This window comes from Scomber scombrus, chromosome 7, assembly GCF_963691925.1.
Source record: "Scomber scombrus chromosome 7, fScoSco1.1, whole genome shotgun sequence".
In the NCBI taxonomy this organism is placed as follows: Eukaryota; Metazoa; Chordata; class Actinopteri; order Scombriformes; family Scombridae; genus Scomber; species Scomber scombrus.
In genome coordinates, this window is record NC_084976.1 from 14,829,802 (window position 1) to 14,851,579 (window position 21,778).

Sequence of the window (21,778 nt, forward strand, 5' to 3'; positions counted from 1 at the left end):
CACCCTGCCCTGCAACAATGCTGACTCACTGAGGTGTCTAACTGTGTGGGATAGCTGATGTAAATGCTTGTATGTCCTGTGTCACCCACACATCTCATATGATGTTAATAATCTTTTATCATTTCATCAAGTACACAACTCATGCTGTAACATCTTTGATCTACCTACCAAGGTTTTTAATCTCTGCATATGAAGAGGTTTCATATTGTTGTTTTGTTGAATGAATCAAAGTGTTACTGAACTAAACACAGCGCACACTCAGACTGCAATGTGATAAAAGTCTGGGTTAATATGAGTCGTCTTACATTACCACAGTGGCGGGTTGTGAGCAGTAAACTTCAGAGGAACCACTACCAAGATGACTGATGCGCTGGAGGCATCAATGGCATCAAACTGTCACTGTACAGCCACAGAGCCTTTTCACAGTAATCAGGGTAAGCAGGACTACCCGTCAGTGTTGTGGTTTGGAAGAAGTCAACCTGCGCAGGGCTAGGGGCTGGGGCTTGACTTCTTTGTAATTTGTGGGTGAAGGAAGTTCGAGGCCCACGCACGCTTGTGACTGTCAGGTTAATTGGTGCTTGGGAACTGTGTCAAGGGAACTTATCAGTCAGTTTTAGCGAGGGTCTGATGTTTATTGATGCTTATCACAACATAAAGTTCAGGGCTATTATTTGATTAAAGTAGACATTTGCTTAGACATGAAAGGAAATTATCAACACTCAGTTACAGTATATCATTGCTCATCACAGTGCATTTGATGTTCAATGGAAAATACTCATCAGTCGCTAACAATGTTATAAGAAGTATATTAGGATTATTGTGTTTGTACTGCATTTCACTGTGTTGGTTGGTTTCCTCTATACTAATGTAGTTTTTAGTGATGTAAATGAAATTATTTTGCTCATGTTGCTAATACACACAACTTAATTAAGAAAAGTCAATAAAACTGAATTCCCTGAGGCATATATGTTGATTCTTCAGCTTTACATAGGTCATTAGGTGATTTGCATCGCATGTCGCTTTTCCTGACATAGGAAGTGAACTACCAATTTAGCTTCACAGAAATGACATTGTGGCTTGAGGAGTCACTGAAACTCCATACTGAGAACTGAGAGAAAATGTTATCATACATCGTATCTTAATCGTGGTTAAGATTTTTACCTAGTAGAAAGTTTAACTATGAAATCTACTGTACTAGGGTAATGCTTCACATATGAATGAGTAAGATTTCTCATGAGTTTAATTCCTTCAAGCTGTCAAAACACATCTTATGATCTGAAATGAACTTATTTGGGCATTAAGTAGTTAATTTATATTATGATGTGGCACAAACCATGTCTTCTAAGTAAAGTATATATAAGTTAGGTTTCTTTTTCCAAAGAAATTCAACTGAGGAGATACAGGACAAAAAAAACATCATTTTCCAGTGTGAGTAAGCAAGATAGTTTCCCCTTCTTGTCTGTGGCTTTTACATCATAGGTCTTATTACACAGGTTACAATTGTTTCAGTCCCCTGCATGTTGAGTCTGTGAAAAACTGTGTGAATTTTCCTAAATATGATGTCAGAGCCTCTACAGAGAGGTCATATGTGCAAATGAGGGAGACATTCAAAAAGCACGGATGCAGCATTTTATGGGTCATTCATTTTTATTACACTATTAATTGCTTGACCAGTTTTAATTTCTCAGATTGCTTGCAAATACATTTACACAACAGTTTTGCCAAATTTGAATATCTGTCTGCATACTGGTGGAGCATGTCTTTGGTTAAAATGAAAATGAAGAACAGCTCTCAATGATGCCATCAACATCCCAAGAATCAATGCAGTACAATTGAAATCAGACAGAATCAACGTCTTAACATTTTGCAACCTGTACACAAATGGAGTAATTTAGTTGTACTTGTGCTTAGTGCCACTCCTTGTCAATTAGGCAGAGGCTGTACATCTGTCTATATATTTCACATTTCTAAACGTATTAAACTTGTCAGTGTTTTCTCATACAAGCTTCTAAAATTACATTACATGTGAAAAGCATGACCCTTGATCCAACTGATTATTACATACAAATAAAAAATACAGAATAATTACATCCAAAACACAGCATTGTAAAAGGCAATAATGCAGCAATTAAAATCTCAATAACATTGTTTATAATTCATCAGGAGGTAAGGGGACAGACCAACAAAGAAGTCTAGAATTCGACAGGAGGACGTACGTACAAATGTGATTTGAGTAACTACAGTATACACCATTCTAAGTCTGCTAAATGCTGGTAGGAAACCTTCAGTGGTTTGGGAAACACAGGCAAGCTTATTCTCATCTATGGTTTCAGTAGTATCATTACAAGATCAACTGACTTAAACTGTGAACATACAACGTTTTCATTCACTAACGTAGCTGTACAAATTATACAAGGGCTATGACTTCCCTTCACCCGTCATAACGCAACCACAACCTGCAATTAACCTGCCTAATGAGAGGAACAAAAGATTAATGCTAAACTGTAACTCACTATTGTCTTTTTTGCTTATTTTAAAGCAAAGTTCTCAAAAAACAAAAAACAATACAGGTAAATGAATTTTCTTCAGACTGGACAAATGCAGGTTTAAAAAGAAAACTACCATCATAATTAAATGATTTGGAACTGATTTTGGTATGGATTTTAGTATACAGTTAAAGACTGATGAACAAAAAAGCAACATCCTACTGCATGACCTTCCCTAACCAAGATGAAGTAGTAGAATGAAGTGGTTAAAGGAAAATCAACTTGACAGACGTAGCAGTTAATCAGCCAGAAAAAAAGGGGCAATCCCTTTTTTACTTACCTATGCAGGGTACTATGTTGATCATAAATATGACAAACTACAATGAGTCATTCAGAGAAAAGCTATTTATGAGGAGAGTAACTTAAATACAGCATCTATAGAGTACTAACATTCAATGTTTGTTGAGTCCAAAGATGTCAAACTGGCAGATTTAAAGACATACAGTATGTTTTACTACTATCTACCAACACCACACTAGCCTGAGTGTGGTGTTGATTTTAGGAGTTAATACACACACTGACACATCACATTACTATAGCTGTGGCCTCTCTACACTTCACTGCACTACACAGAATAACACACCTAAGCTTTAAGTTCCTCTGCTCAAATACACATCTGCCAAATGTGAAAATGAACAGGTTGCTACAGGAAGTGGCAAGAAGGGCATCAGGCATGTAGTCTGTCTGTTGGATGTGTTGAACTTCACTAACTCCTATTCAGGGCTACTAGGGGAATGATGCGTTACTGAAAAGAAAATGGAATCTCAACGTCTACCTTAAATACATTCAGAAAGAAGTTACTGTGTCGTTGTCTTGTGCTGGTTTTTACAACAGTCCGTTTTCAATCAGCCATGTTAGGAAAAATGTTTCTCCTTCTCGTAACCGCACAATGTACTATTTTTATGTATTATTCCATTACATCAATGCAAATTAATCATAGAAATGTCTACATCTAGTAGTATGTATTACTTACGTTATTTACAGTGTCCATTTTGAACGGTGACATTTCCGACTTCTCAAAAGCAATGACGGGAACAACACAAATAAATACAGCAGCATCATACACCAAGTTGTCATGCTTTCATTAAAATAATGGACTTTTGATTATTCTGTTTTACAGGTCTTTAGGTAGCAGTACAAATAAAATAAACTCATTCACTGACTAGATTCGCTAAATGGAATATTTGGTATATTTTGCCAAATAATGAATTATATTGAGGGCAGAACCTCAGAAGTCAAAACAAAACATGATGTTTTTTGTACCACCAGCACATATTCTGTAGTGTATTCTAGCGTGGTCTTTTTGGCCTTCCATGTTTTAAATTAAAGCCTAAATGTCTCACACATTCAAAGTAAACACCTCCACAAACTCTCTTAATGTTCATGTCTCCAGATTATAGTATTGTCCAGTGTTACAGTAGCTCCTGGAGGTAATATTAGTTTGACAATTAGCTTGCTCATTGCCCTTTTATCACTGAATGGGTTTTAAATTGACACCATAATTCAAAAAGGCTGTCACTCACACTCATCTACACAGATACATCATATCTAACTGTGGTACAATTTGAACAAAGAGACTACTACTGAAAAATAAATACTATAAAGCATTATGCACCGTTCAACTTCAGTTTCTAGTGAAAAGCAATAGGTCAAGTCATGCCACTGGGATGGTTCTCTTGTCTATGATGTGAATATTTTCAGGATTATGAAACGCTGTGGCAGCGTTAATGGAAAGAACAATCCCCAGACTATAACCCAGAGGAGTTTTAAGATTACAATAGGTGATGCAAGTTGGTATCATATCTCATTATTCACATTCTGGTAATGATGATAGGTTGTTGTTGGTCATTTACAATGGGTTTGGGATGTACCCCTTACTTAGTCAGTTACTTTATAATTGCAACACATCATAAATCCGTCACAGGGAGTGTGGCTGGGAGACCACCATAAGGAAGAGTAGAGGGACAAAACAAGTGGTCGGACTCGGGCATGACTTGTTGGTAGCCCCAGTACCTCAGTTCATCTGTTCGAAGAATTTGTAAGTGGGGTTTTCATAGCCGTGGTTTTGCATTTTGTTGAGCTGTCGTTCTTCTGGGGTCAGCATGGGGTCGACCTGCTGCGAGAATCACAAGAGATTCAATTATTGCACACTAAAGACAAATACACAAGCAAACTGAATAAATTGTTTATTGAATATGAAACAAATGAGTGGTTGCTTTGAGATGAGAATAGTGGAGCAGGACGAAACTTATACTGTGGGGGCACACTTTGGGAATTTTAAACTTTATGGAATATAGTGAAAGCTTGAATTGTGAGTTTAGTTTGAACCAAACCTGGGAGTAGGTTAGCGATTAGCATTGACCTCCTTGTTTTGTTTTTTCTAAAGAAGATACAGGTCTACAATGCAGGGCTGGAGAGATTGATTGAATTTGCTGGATGTTGATGTAAAGCAATAGTTCCAGAGGGAACCAAGAAAGCCGGCAGAAACACTGATTTCAGCATGCAGGTGAAATGGAAACGAAAAGGTTTCTAGAGTGTAGATTGTTAATGCAGCTTAAAAAGAGCAAGCTAGAGATGTAAGAGGGGAGTCAGCAATTACGTTACAATGACTGGAAATGCATGTTCGACATAAGGATGATGATGAAGGCATGGTTCTCAAAATAAGTGACAATTAACTATTGTTTTCCTGGAAACTGCTTCTGTTTTTAGGTTTGGATAGAACCAGATGAGCTGTTTCCTCTTATTTTCTAGTCTTTATTCTAATCTAAGACAACCAGCTGCTGGCTGTAGCTTCATATTTGTCATGCAGATGTGAGAGTGGTATCAAACATCTAACTCTTAGCAAGAAAGCAAATAAGTGCACTTTCCAAAATGTAATACTATTCCTTTAACCTAAAGGCTCATACCATTACATTTGACATGTTTTACTACACAGAAAGTTAACTACAGACCTTTATTGTCATTATATTAAACATATAATGAGATTACAGGTGCCACTCCATTTGCACTTTTAAGACAATAAAACTACTTTTGCAAACATGGGTGGTGAGAATTAGTCTGTGTAGCTTCCTGTAGCTTGATTTTCACACTGTGGTTAGATAAACGGAAGCCAATGGCTTGGCTTCATGGAGGTAGTAAATTACTCACAAAACCAATGGTATGCTTAAAGCCTGTTTCATGCATGCAGTCTATCTCTGAAATTTTCAGGAACATTTCCTGCATGTGTTCATGTTTAAATGGGAGCAGAGATGTCTTCAGCAATGTAAATCCTACATTGTCCCATTTTCTTCTTCTTTTGAGTTTTATCGCTGTTGGCATCCATAACTGTTGCATGACTATTCAGGCATTGCTATGGCATTAATAAAAAAAGCACAAGATGCAAATGTTCCTGAATGTAGCTGCTTGTGTGAATAGTGAAACTCAATACTGGTGACTGAAAGCTAATACCAGTAATTTACAGAGAACTATGTGTGAAGGAGGTTCTAGGCAATAATGTAATAGATATTTGTTTTAAGTTAAACTATAAAATGTAAGACAACTGGTTAAATTAAATTAAAGTGGTCAAACCTCTACAATGCCATGACTGATAGTCCCGTACGGCTTCCTGCGGACCAGCAACAGGCTGATTACCATCACCATGGCAATTGCCACAGCCACCACCAGCAACCCAACCATGGCGCCACGGTTAAACGTCTCCAAGGCATCAGGTTGCTATAGAAAGAGAGACGTGAGGTGACATGTTAAACACCAGAGATGTAGGACAAATTTCTTCAATCACATGCACTTAAAACTTTACATGAGAACATCATAATGCTTATATTTAACCCTTACAAGTTCATCTCTCTCGATCTCAGCAGGCTTGTAGACCACCTGCTTGAGCTCTGCAGAGGTGTTGATCTAAAAGGAAAGGGGATGTGTAAGAACAAGTGAAATATTGTGACACATAAACATTGAAAAAATAACCTACATATACAAATACAGACAAACACATAGCGGAGAACAGGGTTGGTTGTCACACGGGTTGGTTGTCACATTCATCAGATCTCGGTTCCTAGAGGGCGCTGTTAAGAAGTTTTGGCACTGAAGGTTTCCGAATTTAGGTGAGATGTTATGTCAGAGGTCATTTCTGGAGAAAACTGCTTGACATTGAGGTGCGAGGACGTTTAGTGTTTTCATCTGAAAATGTAAATATTCAACTCTTCAGTGTTTCTTTTCTAGGCTTTATAATAAAACAATCATTACCATTTAAGTATGAAGAGAGAGCGATAGTTAGGTAGGTTTTTTCCTTAGCTATGCCAAAACATGTGGTTGGTAGCTTTGCTGGTAGCAAAAAATCCCAGTTGGGGATGCTTGTCACATACTCTTTGGGGTTGGTTGTCACATTTTGGCATATACATATATGGTGTGATACATCTAGTTCTCTCTCTCTTTTAAGATAGCAAAATGACAGGAAGACAAACAAGGGCCAGACTCCTCCAGATGTGATGCTCAGAGCAGTCAGGGAGGTGAAAATGCATAATATTGTTATATAATGACGAAAAATGCACTTTCCTGTTTATGTTCTCTTGGTGCAGGAGATGTGTTAGGTTGTTGTATTTCAATGAAACTAAACATTTTTAATAATTTTCAATGACTAAAAAGTGTGACTACCAAACCTGTTCTCCCCTTCAGTATTTGTGTCTGTCCAATTGAACTAGGGTGGAGTCTTTTTTAAAATATAACACCAGCCTTTCAGATTTGCCAAAATGATCTTACCTTTTCCTCATATTCATAAGTAGGACCTCTCTCAGATGTGGTATAATCATATTCATCTACTGCAGACACTAAGGATGGAGACAAAAATACTGTGAGCAGAAGTAGAAAATACAATACTACAATTACTGCTAACAATCAAATTTGCTGCTTTAATACCAGCTCACCTTTCTTGTTAGACTGCACTTCTTTAGAGGAGAAAATACAGAAGGGGAAAAAAACAACATTAACCATAGTAGCTGGTAAAAAGTAGTTAATCGTTTTACATGCCACTCACATAATTAGGGTGGACTTAATAAACGCTGAATTTGTGAGTGTAAGAGCGGTTTGTAACTATGTACCAATGCGTGGAGGATAAGGCCTGTTTTGGAAGGCTCTCTCCTCTTCTTCCTCGTCATCCTTCTCCTCCTCGCTCTCAGCAGGCAAAAGCTCCTCAGTAGTGCGGGTCTCAGAAAAGGAAGTGGTCATGAGCTCACTGATGTCTCCTCGTTCTGCCTTGACCAGCTCTTCTGCAGGTGACACACACAAAAACAAAACAAAGTCACCAAGACTTATATTCGCTCTTGATGTGAGGGATACAATGTCTTCAGATCTGAAAACTGATGGGTCACAGGTCAGCAGTCCAGCTTACCCATATCATTGTGCAACTCATCCGCTAAAGTAGGATCCTTGTACAGCAATGCAAGACTCTGGTTCATCCTCTCCTCGATCACATGAAGATGTGTGTACACCTGCAAAAAAAACACAAAACGATTATGCTTACTTTAACTGGTTTTACACAGATAAACAGTGCATTGGTTCCTGAAATGAATCCACAATGAAAAGTGAAACAAACTTTTTTATGGAGTCATGTGTCTAAAGCTGCTTTTGAAGTCAGCAAACACCGCCTTTGATCTTAATTTAATAAAAAAATATTGGTAGCTGCTTCATCTCTGCGAGCACTTCAATATTTATTAACACATCTGATTTATGTGCTAAATCATATGATGTTCTGTATGTTTTTTAATGGTCAGCAGAAAAAAGCATCTCAGAAGCAAATATCTAACACACACTCAGACACACACCTGGAATTTCATCTGCTCAGCCTTCTGGGGGTCAACAGCCACAATATGCTGGTAATGCCTGAGTGTGTGTCTTCGGTCCTTCTGCTCTGCAGCCATGTATCGCTTTAGAGCCTGCAGCACGCGCTCCGGCTGGAAGACAAAGGTGAAGGGAGGACAGTCAGGAAATGCCAGACAGTGAGATAAAGGCACTGTCGGAACCTATTCATTGCCTATCACAGAGAAAGAATCTAAAGCAGATCTGATCATTATCTCCACCAGGCCTAAGCCTGGAGGGGATCATGCATTTGGTCGTGTTTGTGCGTGTGTCGTTGTGTGTGCATGAGTACGCGTGTCTGTGTACCTATCTGCAGTTAATCTCATGTATTACTGGACTCATCAGCCTAACATTTTTCATTGTATGCTTATGGAACTCTTGTGGTTGCAGTGACTAACATTTTTTGAAAAACCAACAACTCCATTTCTTATGGACCTATCGTAAAGCTTACACTTTCATCTTTTATGCAGTCCTTGCCATTTTACAATATGCATTACAAAACGGCAAAGGATATTTCTGGCAGTCTGCTAGAGTTTGGAGATTTAGCTTTCTGTTACCAACTAACTAAATATAAATGAAATTGATTAAGAAATTATATGAAAAATTCTATTATTTATGGCCATTATCAAAGTCAAGTAGAAAGATAGGGCTGGCAGTAGCAGTGCCGCAGCAGCTGTGCTGACTTTGTGGACACTGTAAACGTACAGGCTGCAGCAGTGCAGCTATGTACATACTAGAGTTAGATGTCTCGAGACCGGTCTCAAGACCACTTTTACGTGGTCTCGGTCTTGTCACAGTCTCGACCGTCTTTGGTCTTGGTCTTGTCTTGGTCTCGGATCCCTCGGTCTCATTGGTCTCTTGGTCTCATTGTCTTGGTCTTGCGGTCTCAGGTCGACATAGTGGTTGGGAGATTTGCAACAAATAATGTCCATGATACAAAACATAACATTCGATAATGCAACATTAAATTATTTCGCCTTTCACGCCCCTTCAAATGCAACCTTTCAAATGCAACCAATCAATGACATACATGTATTTTGTTGTGATTAAGAAACTGGAGCTCATCCAATCAAAAGACAGTGTAGCCAGCGCGAAACGTTAGGTTTACGTCGTAGCTGTCAGTCTCAGTCAGACCTAGTGGTCTTAGACCTACCCTCTGGTCTTGGTAGTGTCTTGGTCTCGGTTTAGGCGGTCTTGACTACAAGTCTAGTACATACGTTGGTCAGGTAGAGGTACACTGTGTGGCACTCGTGTTACTTAGTCTATGGCAGGCCGCATTTTGGCTTTTGTTGTGGCTCAAAAAGTGACATCCATTGAAAAGTTTGGTCTCATCTTGAGCTGGAGCATCTGCTGGTTAATTCCATACCTGATATGTCATGATCTGCCAAAGTTAGGCATGATACAAGATGAATAAATCCAAGTTTTTGTTATCTTTGCTGCCATCTTAACTGTACACACCCGGCAGTGAACTGCACTGAACTGAGTGCACTCTTTTGTACTCCATGTTGGACTTACCTGAGGGGGATCAGACTGTACGGCAGTCAGGTAATTCTCCAGGGCCAGGCGGCGATTGTTGTTGAGTATGGCTTCTACTCTGGCAAGATGCGTTTCCACTAGCCTCTGCCTCTCACCAGCAACCTGCTCCTCCAGCGTCTGTAGCACAGACTGGAAGTGCTATTAGAGGAGAGATGAAAGAGTAAAATCAAGGGAAAGTAAAGCAGCAACAGCATATAATCAAATCTTGATTAATTACTGGATATCCCATATATAATTATATTTTAACTGGAAATATTTAACAATTAAATTAAGTATAGATAAGCTTGACAGTTGTCAGTTTACCTCATTAAGAGCCTGTCGCTCTGACTTTGGCAGATTCTTTGACTGGTTGTCTGCCTCTGCCCATTCCTTCATGATCTAAGAAATGTAAAGATACAATATCAATGAATCATTAGAAAGCGTTTCATAGACTAACATAGTTCAAAACAGGGCACAGTGGTACAAAATATATAAATAGAACACTGACAGAGAAATGCAGCATTTCATGGATTTGGCTATATAGTACATTCTTTTACATTTAATAAATGCAGCTGTTAACATAAACAAGGTCACTGATTTTTATGTAAAGCCTGAGCATGATTTGTTTTTTTTAAAACTGTTTGACTTTAAAAAGTTGTATGCTAAGCAGAGTAAAGTTATCTGATGCCTACATGAGAGAATAAGATTGTGCAGCAACATCTTTTATCATCTTAAAGGACAAATATGTAACACAGACCGTGAGTGTTGTGGGTACTGCAGTCCAAATTCAAAGAGAGAGTTGTCTCATGTGGGTTTTTTAGGTCAGGTGGAATCTATCTCAGTTAATCCACTTTGTTTGTTTGCTTGCTTCCAGCTGCAACAGTGTTTGTGTGCCATTGTTTTATATCTGGCAGACTGGGATGTCAAGATTTGTGTCAACCTGATCTCACGGGAATATGTGAAATGACCACGACCTCTTAACACCTCTTAACACCGCATGTAATTTTAACACATTATGTGCCACCACCAGGTTAAATGGGCTGTAGGCCAAATCACTCAGGTCAAAATAAAAACATGTTGTGCAGCAGAACGGAAATTTCAAAGAACATACTGGCTGCAGTATTACAGTTGCAGAAGCCAGTGTTCCAACTCAGCATGTTTCCTTGTGTTGGCAAGTATGAATCATTTTAGGCATAAAAAGAATAACCACAATGCGTAAATCATTCTGATCTTATCAGTACATGTTAGTTGTTGTCCTTTTGATATGAAAAGCCAGTCAATGAAGAACATTAAACCCATTTTAACTGTCCATCTACAGTATAAAAGATGTTGCCCAACAGAGAGAGATGACTTGATGCTGAAAATCTGTGGTATGGCATCACAGCAAAAACCAAGATCAAAAAGAAAATCTAGAAGTTGTATGGCAGCAGTTTTGATAGTTTGAGCACCCACGCACGCAAACATTGTCAGATATGCAATATGATAAACTTCCACCATGTATGAAACTGCCTAAACAACCACTGCATATTAATAGTTTATTGGTAACACTTTACTTCTACACAATATGTAGCATTTAATTAATTTTGTAGTAATACAAAATGCCTTAACAGGATAAGTTATAATAGTTGACAAATACTGTACATAATTAATGCCTAAAAAATGTCCATAAATCTGCCTTTAACCACATTATACTGAGTTATTACCCATTTACTAAATTAAGTAAAGTCATACCTTGAAATTATAAGGGGATTAATACATACTATATGGTGGTATTGTATGTACCATCCGCTATTCATGATATAAATTTCAGGTCTAGGCCCTAGCTTGACACTTCTTAGGGACATATGTGGCATTTCTTGTCTTATTTTAATCTGCTAGCCTGAATTCAGCTAAGCAATGTTCAGGCCAGTGACCCTGTCATTCTGAGAATTAGATTAGAGAATGAGATCAATGCTCAACTGTCAGAAGTCCGACCTGCCAGCCAACAAACAATTAGCCTTTTCTTAGCCCTGTGAAATTCACCTCATTGATGCGCTTCATTCTCCGCTCCTCAAGGTCTGTTTTGGCACGCAGAAAGTTGGCATGCTCAGTATCATCCACTGGCTTCTCAAAATAAACATCAACGCCATCTGTGGGGCGAGGTGTAGTCACTGGGTCGGAAAGGTAGAAAATAGAAGTTATTACTGTCTTGCAGGTTGCAGGAGCTACAGAGCAATTATCCTGTAATTAAAAGGACAGTCCAGGTTAAAAAGTGACAGGGTGTGCGCACTGAGAAAGTAGCAAGAGAAAGGGAGGGCAATTTTACACTACAGCTGGAGGAATGGGAAGAATTAAAGAACTATGAATGGATGACAATGTCTGCTTTGTCCTGGAGAAAATTTGTGTGGTAAAATATGACCCTGTATGTGCTGAGGAAGAATATGTCACATTAAAGATCCTAGTTAGTCAGCAAAGCATCACCATGTGTGGAAAATGTGAATAAAACAAACACTGGAAAATGAGAAAAAAGGACATTCTGCTTTGAGATAACCAAGAGAGGATATGAAAATAAACATGTTAAGTGCAAATATGACAGACTAGATAAAGTAAAGGGAGTAAGCAAAGCCGTAGTTGAAGATTTGTTCAGCATGATTCATGATATTTTTGTGTAGAAGTTGACATTTTCAGATCATTCCCTTGATCAGGACAAATTTAAAAACTGTTCAGATATACCAACTGTTAAAATCATTATTGTCACATTTAACTTAGAAGTAATGAAAAATATTGTACTGGAAGGTTAGGAAGTGGTACGAGGCTGTTAACATCTACTGTTGGACTTCCCAACACTTTCAGCAAAAATAAACCATGGCAACACCATAACACACCCAAAACCTATCAAGTGAGCACCACACTGGTTTACCATCCTGAGTTTGCTCTTATTCAAGTAGTATGGTGGTCAACTGCTCCATTTACTGTCCACACACACACACTCTGCTATGACCCGAATGTTGCTGTAGGTGTGGATGTGTGATATGCTACAGATCACACTGACACACACTGACACACACACACGCACGCACGCACGCACGCACGCACGCACGCACGCACACACGCACACACACACACACACACACACACACACACACACACACACACACCTTGACAGTGAATATAAATGGACTGCACTTATATAGCCCTTTTCTAGTCTAGTAGAATATAGTAAACATACTCTTGATTGACAGGGTTAGTGGTCAGTTTATATTAGTAAATGGAGACTGAGCTGGGACCAGGAAAAGGCACCAATATAATATACAGTATATAATAAGTATATAATATATTATATAATATAATGAAGTATATAACGCTGTACTTGAGAATGTGCATGTCACGTACTACTTTTTAAAGAAAACTCAAAACTTGCCCTTTCAACATCACCCACAGTAGTAATCATCATATAATTACTGTTAATTTTATTTGTTAAAAAAGATAGACACTTATGTGCATGTCTGTGGAGAAGCATAAACCACACGCAAGCATGGGTGGGTTTGGAGTGATTGAGTGAGATTGTTTAAAAAAAAAAAAAAACCTATCTTCCTATTACAGACTGATAAGAGTACAAGAGATGTGCATTGAGCACTGCACTTTATTCCATATAAGAGTCACAGACTACTGCTGGTAAGAAAGAAATACAAATATATATACGCACAGAGAAGGTCAAACACAAGCATTGACGCAAGTATGTAAACTCACAGCTGTCTCCTTTCATAAGAGGTGCTGAGGTGGTGGGTTTGTTGCTTTTCTCATAGTAGAAGGAGTCCAGATAGTCGGATGTCTGATAGGGACCTGAGTCAATAGGATACTCATACTCCTCTGGGTCTTTCACAGCTACTGCCTCTTCCTCTTCCTCTTCTGCCTCCACCTCATCAACTTCCTCCTCATCCTCTTCCTCCTCCTCTTCCTCCAAAACCTCATCATCTTCTTCTTCCACATCAGCCTCATCCACGTCTGTGTCGGGAGAGGGGCTCGGAGTGGGGGCTATCACTTTGACACTGTTGGAAAGCAACACAGTCATTACTCTCATGACATTAAACACACAAAATCTCATCCAACATCTACTGTATACAGGGTCAAGCTAAATGGTGTCTTACACAGAGTTGAGTTTTCCACTGTTCTGGGATGTAAGTGTCTGAGAACCAGCAGGGATCTCTCTTTCCTCAGCCTCTCCTTTGCTGCTGGAGCTCCCTCTGCCTGGGCAGCACACATACTCAACCCCCCGGAAATGGTCTCCACAGGGCAAAAGCATCCCGTAGCTGTGGAGCTCCAGATTATCAGCAGTGCATGCCTGAGAAAGACAGAGGAATATGAACAGAAGCAACCAGATTTAAGACATGACAGAGAATAATTCAAGTTAAGGGAGTAAATATGAAAAGAAATAAATTCTAAATCGATCAACACAAAATTCTAGTTTCTTCTCTCAGAGCAAACTTGACATGAGGTGATGTGAAGGAGTGTACAGCTTGCACTCTGTCACCCTTCTGCTCTGTAATAAATACCTCAGGTAGGCGTATTGACAAAGTATGATGCGATACACAACTGTGCAGACTTATCTATTCTAGTCTTCTTACACTGTTAAGGCTGGCTGTACAAAATGTTTTCAGTCTGCTCTGGAAAGTTCTTTGTGAATATGAAAAGTTAAGCATACACGCAGCAGTGGAAAGTCAAATGAAAATCCCCCTTCTGCTTTACATGCAACACAGTTGAACATTTGTTTTCTTTACTCATAGGCCTTCAATGTACAATTTAAAAAAATAATCTGCCCTTCTCACCTCCTTGGCAATGTTGTGCCAGTATACATAACTCTCGCAGGCATCCATCTGCTCCTGGTGGAGGAAACGGCATCTGTCAGGAACCAGCAGGGCCTCGCTCACATACTCGCCCTCTGTAGCAAGAATGAAGGAAAGGTGAGGTCGGTGTAAGATGATTTTGAGCAGTGGGAGAATTAATAAAGTTGAACTTGAGATTTAACAAGATCTCAGTGCTGCGTTTGAAAATGGAGAATCAAACATCAATGTGCTTTAATGAGGACAGAAAGAGTGTACAAATGAACTCAACCTGTGATACATAGAATACATGAAGTATGATACTGAACTACAGTGAAAGAGCTGGGGATGGGATGCATAAGTAGGACTGACAGAAAGCATAAAAGGCAACAATGGCAACCGCTCTGAGCAGATAAACTATCAAGTCATGGATGTGAAGTAACAAGCGCTTGCATGAAGATGACTGTTGTGTTTACACAGTAAACCGTACAGAAATGAAGATAATATTTTACATTCATTTAATTAAAAACATATAGTACATGCCACACAAACTATACAGTACTAATATTACATGCTTATGGCTTTAGCATACAGGATAGTGCACTGGCAGTACAGTAGAAACTTTTTAAGCATTGTGCACACGAATCAAGTGCTTCATGACTCACTGTTCTCCACTCATTCATTCATTCATTCACTTACCCATTGTTAGCCCATCTGCCCCCCAGTGGCTTTTAACATGCATGACCTCTCTGTGATTCTGTTGAGATGTGTATGGTGCTTTAAGTCTAATTAACTGCACATCCTGCTCATCTAGGGGTTCCAGTAGTAACACATTTAGAAATAGAGATTTTAAAGATTGTGGCTTGAATGCCATAAAATAAAAACTATGTACAGCCATGTGTGGAACTAAAGGAACAACAGAGAACTGTAATACTCTTGATAGCTTGTACATTACTTGCATGGGCATGTACAAATCCACATATATTTTTCTACTCTGAGACAGTATCGTGGTTTGTGTCAATCTTATGCAATATAAAGTATGTTATGTAACTGTTACGTTTTAATATGACACATCAAAACACAATGCTACAGCTCTAAGTCCATGCAGGGTTTTAAGGAAATCTCCAACATCTCGATGAGATGTGTTGACGATTACCATAAAACTTGGTTTATTAAGGATAAACCAACAAATATAGTTGTTCTTGAAGCTTTTTCTGTCTTACACAATAAGTCAATAAAAGGAACAGTGTGACATTTAGGGAAATATGCTTATTGGGCTTTCTTGCTGACTGTTTGATAAGAGGATTACTAAACAAACAATATAATGGGTGATCATTTGTTTATAATTTCTAGTGTAAAAACTGCAAATTGTGCTTTTAACTCACTTGGCTGGGAGTTGTTATTTTCTGAAGTCTCAGCCAAGTCAAACTACCAGTAAAACAACAATTGTTCAAAGTTAGGCTAGCTGTTTCATTCCGTTTACAGTCATGCTAAGCTAAGCTAACCAGCTACATACAGAGTTTACTGTATAGATGTGAGGGCAATTTTTATATTCTTATCTAAATATCAGTGAATAAGTATGAAATATTGTAGTATTCACCAAATAGTTTTTTGTATTCCTTTAAACTATTCACCTTTTCAGTTTCAATAGGTCATTTAGTTAATTTTTGAATATCCTTCATCATTAATTTAATATAATACCAGATTTTTGCTATATATATATTAAATAATAGGGGTTTCCTAGTGGGCTAGTGGTCAAAGATGCATCACCCTTGGTTTGTAAATGGCTGAGGACCTTTATCGCATTCCATTCCAACTGCCGCCCACCAAATGTTTCTTTTCTGTTACCAGTGTCTACTAGCAAATAAAGACTAAATACCACAAACATATAATTATTTTTAAACCTACACATTCTTGGTATTGCAATTATCTTATGACAGTCAGGTGTGTTGTTCTTACCTAGACAGCGGTAGGGCACAACTATGAAGGGGTGTTTCTGGCAGTGGCCCCAGTCTTTCTTACACCAGTTGGGGATGGAGACAGGGCTTTTTGACTCTTCTACATGGGAGATTGGAAGAGCTGGGTACATCTGGTCGCACAGGCACATGCAGAGACGACAGAGACATAGAAACAGATAGATGGATGGACAGAACAGGAGGTAATGAAGACAAAACGGCCAAGGGAAAGGGGAAATTTGGTTAGAGAACGGTTCAGGGATTGGTTGTTAGGGGTTGAAGAAAATTAGCAGGAGCAGGGGAGAAGAGGAGGGAGATCACAGTCAGTTGGGAGAAGACTAATAAAGGAAAAAGTCATGCAAGATTTTTTCTAACTTTTTTATGAGACTGTGTAAGGCCTTTGTCTGATGCCACATTAGACATGGCTCACTGAAGTTATCATTTCAATAAACATTCTAGTCTTTCAGTATTTCCAATTTCACATCTGACCACTTTAATTTAAAATCTAGGCATATCATTTCGAGCATAAACTCATAATGAGGTTTAATGGTGAGATAAATTTAGCTGGTCTGCAGTCTGAATGCGAAATAAAATGCTTTCTTCACAAATGTCAAGGAAAAAAGGAAGGCTTTGTGTAAAAGCCATCACACATGAATAATATGCCAGCTAATCGCATTAGAGTCCATTCAGCATCATGGCTGCTGCTCCCTGTAGCAGCTGTGTCTACTTTAACCTCCAGATGGCGCCTGGTTGCCTTTACTCTTGCACTTCAAATGGAATTTTTTAAAGGAGGAGTGTTTATGTGTATCCCTGATAACCTCATAGTTGACGTTAAAGAGTACACATATAAGGTAACAAGAGGAGGAGAAGTGGATGATGGTACATTTGAAATATTATAATATTCCAACAGACCAACATCACCCCACTATATATAGTTAAATATATAGATTTGATAGGACAGGTGTAAGACAAACCAAATTAGAGAAAAAGAATATGATGTTTTACTTGATTTTCCTATGTGTTCCTACAGTGTCTTGTTGAATTCAAAACCAGCTCTAGACAACTTTGCCATTATTCTGATTCTGATAATTCTGCTGTTACTAATATTGATCCAAAATGGTGTTCATCACACTTGTTCAGGTTTATGTTATTTCCCTTGCAAGCGTCAGCATCCTACCTCCTGACAGTAGGACAGGATCTCGCCGGGCTCTTTGAAGCAGTCTTTGCGGCCCTGAGGATCCGGCTCCCACTGACCAGTCTGTGGGTTCATGTGCAGGAGCTGGCGGCCACAGAACATGGCAATCTGCGGCTCCGCCACCTGGGGGCCTGGCCCGTTCACCTCAGTCATGGCCAGAGCCTAGGAAGGAAGGGAGGGGAAGGAGGAAGGAGATACAGAGACAAGAGAGGTGAGGAGGAGTCGATACAAACACAGTGGCAGATAACATTGTGTTTGAAGCCAATACAGGATGGGTATACCACAGATAATTAATGCACTTAGATGCACTCCAACACTATCCAACATCAGATGTAGGGTGTAAGCCTAGGCACAAAACTGAGAGTGAGTGAAAGATCAAAACAGAAAAGTGAGAATGTAGAGGAAGGAAGAGAAAGCTAATGCACAGGAGAATTGAGTGCACACTGCAAGCTTTAAAAGAATATTGGCGACCTTAAAATTCAAGGAAAGATCCATAGAAGTTGAAATAACCTGAAGTGAATGACAAGAAGAGCCAATAAAAAGCCTGACTTATTGACTGTCAGTCTATCCTCCCTGTTTCCTATTAGCACTGAGAGCTGAGAAAAGAGGGAATGGGTGGATGAACAGGAGAGTGTAAAGGAAAAAATATACAAGAGTATGTAAAAGATTGCCCCCTTCCTTCTTCTCCTTCTAGGATGTTGTTATTGATCGAGGGATATGTTGCCTCTGCCTGGGGGAGGGCCCAGGGGACCCCACATAGAGGAACAAACAGCAGCTAGGGCTGGGAGTCAGGTGTTAATACAAGCTCATTGACCGATGGGCCACTTCACTACATTAACACACAGCACAGAGACAGAGAGAGCCCAGGGAGGAATAAGAGAGGGGAGGGGTTAGGTGGGGAGGAAAAAGCTCTGTAAACTGCACAAACAATGACTCCATCAACCTTTACAAACAAAATAGGACTTTTTAGGTGATTTGACAGCAGTGAGCATTCAAGAATCATGACAAAGTATGTAAAGTTCCACTGGAGGTCTGAGTCATCTCTGGTGCAAAAACAAACTGTTTACCAAAGACAATAAGAAAGCCTCCTGTGGGACAATGATGTGCAGCATTTGGCAATAACATTCGCAGTAGAGAACATGCAAAAATGTTTACTGTCCAGCCCTGAAACTCCTCAAAAAGGCAATCCCCAACTCCCAAGCCTATGTAAAGCTCATATCCTTTCATCTGCACTGACAGATAGCGAGATAGACCTGCTGACGACAGACAAGACGAGCGACGCCGAGCCAATTAGAAGGAAGTTGCCCAAAGGGAAGAAACTGAGGAGAAAAAATATGAGAGAGTGACGCCTGATCAAAGGGAAGCCCTGCTTTGGCCGACCGCAGCTCGAGTGTTTGAAGTCCTAATTAAAATTCACATGGAATAAAATAAATATATAAAACCCTTTGAGTAAATGTACAATAAATATAATAAGCCCTGAGCAGTCTGTGCATTTTAATTACGCTAAGAGGAGTTTGTGTTTTTGCGTGTCTTAGCAGATTTCTTACAAATTACACATCTACTTTTCATTACTGCTGACCATTTCCCAAAGCAAAGTGTGTTTTTTCAGAATTATGAATGCATTTTTCCAAACTTACAGGCCATGGTTAGTTCAGTTCATATTGGTATTTTCTGAATATCATTTAGCAGAAGATTGCAAAGTTGCTTGAGACAAGTAATCCATCCCACCCAGTGAAGTAAACCACTATCATGGTCATGGGCTGTGAACAAAATGCTCAGTTGTATACTTTTCAAAGTCATTATTATGTGGTAGTTGTAGTCTGTCACATGCTGCAGCACAACAATTACTTTATCTGCTTGGAACATAACTAATTTTTCAAGTGTGAGAAGCTACAACAATGACTTTTTCCTTTTCTTGTTGTAAATATTTTGTCATTGTTTGTCTTCTCAGGCTCGCCAGCACATGCTGATGTCTCCACTGTGATGGATTACCCACCTCAAGCAATTCCCTGTAAGTTAATGATCACCACTGAGTCAAATTAATGAATACAATGGCTGCTTTGGGTTGGGAAAGAAAAATAAAAAATGCAAAATTACTTTAGTATAATTTGGAAAATGATTTACAATATTGCATAGATTATTTGCATTAAGTTATTAATATTAAGTTCACAGACAACAAATGTTTTAACTTAAACTCTTAATTCTGGTGTCACAGCATGAGAATCTGTACTGGATCTTTTTATTGGTTAAGTGCACTGTTGGATAAGCAAAGAAACCATTGCTGAAGCTGCTGAAACAGCCGATCTAGTTTGGCTGCTGAACTAATGTCTAAATAGATATCTCTCTTTGACTCAGGGAAGGTCAGTGCCACAAAAAAGAGGAAAAAAACAACTTCCGGATATTTGAGAAGATAACCTGGCAGCTCCCTCTGGTCCAGCTCTCTCATTTTGCCTGCTCTCCACTACTGCACTTGCTGAAAATCAATGCTGAGCGACTGCAACTGTATCGCCACGTTTCCCCCAATCAATAGCAGTCCATCAGGAGCCTGAGGCCCTGACCTCCAGCAAAGCAAGGCCGCACACCCAATCTCCAGCCTGATCTGGGACCAGATTAGATCTCCCTCTTGTGATAACCCTTAATAAGAATTACTGTTTTAAGATCAACATTTTTGTTGGGCATCCCGATCGGTGCGCCATGGAAGCAGAAAACCTCCTGCTTGTTTATAACCCAGTTTTTTTTAGTATAATCACTCCATCTCCTTCTGCTGTTTACCACTAATAGAAAACCATGGCAACAGTGTCACATGAACATCACTCATGGGCCAATGTCACATAGACCTTGTTGTGTGAATGCCACACATTACATTTGTAGGTGTTTCATTGTATTCTCACAGCAATCACAGAAACTGTCATCAGTGTGCGTCAGACTGTTTTTATTCTTACCCAGAATGGTAAAATCAAGAACGCTTTTATGGTACTTGACATTTTTGTTTATATAGTGACTGGTGTAGATTGGTCAGATTATGGATCTTGTTGTGGTAAAAAATAAACACTGACTTGTGTAATCAGTTAATGCAACACTAAGGTTCAGGGAACATCTGACAAGACTGTGCTTGAACTCAGGTATAATGACAGAATCCTGATTTCTTTCCAGCGAATGTTGTGGTGTAACGGATGCACTTGTATCAAAAACATACACTTTTAAGTCATGTTTAGTCACCATAAACTGCTCTATGACCTCTTAATTACTACATTACATTAACTAAAGAATACATCTTTTACAATTAAGTCAGACAATTAATGCTACAGTATATCCATAAATACCTTTTAATGTACATTTTGCTCAACTCAATAAATTGCATTATGTTAAGCCCTAGATCACATGTGAATATTTATGTATAATCAACTGCGATATCCATCCTTAAGCCTAGCCAGGACTTTATTTGCCAGAGTGCTGTTGTCTATGTGTGTATACCACGGGACAGAGGAGAGGATCTGCCAAGTAACTAATCTTGTTTAAATAGCAAATCAGTTAGTCAACCCAGTGCAAAGTCTGCCTGATACATATTGCCCTTTGGAAAAGAGGGTCTGCAAATGTTGTGGATGAGAGACTGCTGCACATGCATCTCTGTTGCATGCATCTACTTTATTTTTTAAGATTAAAGTAGTAAAAACCAAATATATCGTTTACCTGAGTTGAATAAAAATAATTCAAAACGTATTTGATTAAGTATAATGTTCTTAATTTTACTGAAATGTTACCAAAACAGGTAGATTGTTTTTTGTTTTTACAAAAAAAATTAAAAGCTTTTTTTCTCACTGTGCTTTAGGTTGTTTAGGAGATACATTGCCATATTGACAAGATGCAGATTACATGGCTGCAGGCAATACCTCTCTGCTGTGAAGGATTAGGATTTCA

At 38.9% G+C, this 21,778-nt stretch overlaps 1 protein-coding gene across 3 annotated transcripts in view; it reads right to left on the bottom strand.

Annotated features, from left to right (window-relative positions):
* Positions 1–1,636: 1,636 nt before the first annotated feature.
* aplp1 (amyloid beta (A4) precursor-like protein 1) overlaps positions 1,637–21,778 on the bottom strand; it is a 36,297-nt gene continuing 16,155 nt past the window's right edge. For 2 of the 3 annotated variants that reach the window (XM_062422961.1, XM_062422963.1), the window contains exons 2-17: positions 17,843–18,022; positions 16,670–16,799; positions 14,717–14,829; positions 14,039–14,232; positions 13,641–13,939; positions 11,934–12,061; positions 10,236–10,310; positions 9,912–10,070; positions 8,363–8,491; positions 7,930–8,029; positions 7,640–7,807; positions 7,466–7,486; positions 7,302–7,369; positions 6,378–6,443; positions 6,114–6,257; positions 1,637–4,662 (exon numbers count right to left, since the gene is read on the bottom strand). In XM_062422961.1, coding sequence (XP_062278945.1) covers positions 4,561–4,662; positions 6,114–6,257; positions 6,378–6,443; positions 7,302–7,369; positions 7,466–7,486; positions 7,640–7,807; positions 7,930–8,029; positions 8,363–8,491; positions 9,912–10,070; positions 10,236–10,310; positions 11,934–12,061; positions 13,641–13,939; positions 14,039–14,232; positions 14,717–14,829; positions 16,670–16,799; positions 17,843–18,022 — 2,076 coding nt within the window. In that variant the 3' untranslated portion in view covers positions 1,637–4,560. The remainder of the gene's footprint in view (positions 4,663–6,113; positions 6,258–6,377; positions 6,444–7,301; positions 7,370–7,465; positions 7,487–7,639; positions 7,808–7,929; positions 8,030–8,362; positions 8,492–9,911; positions 10,071–10,235; positions 10,311–11,933; positions 12,062–13,640; positions 13,940–14,038; positions 14,233–14,716; positions 14,830–16,669; positions 16,800–17,842; positions 18,023–21,778) is intronic. The other variant, XM_062422962.1, reaches the window with a different exon arrangement.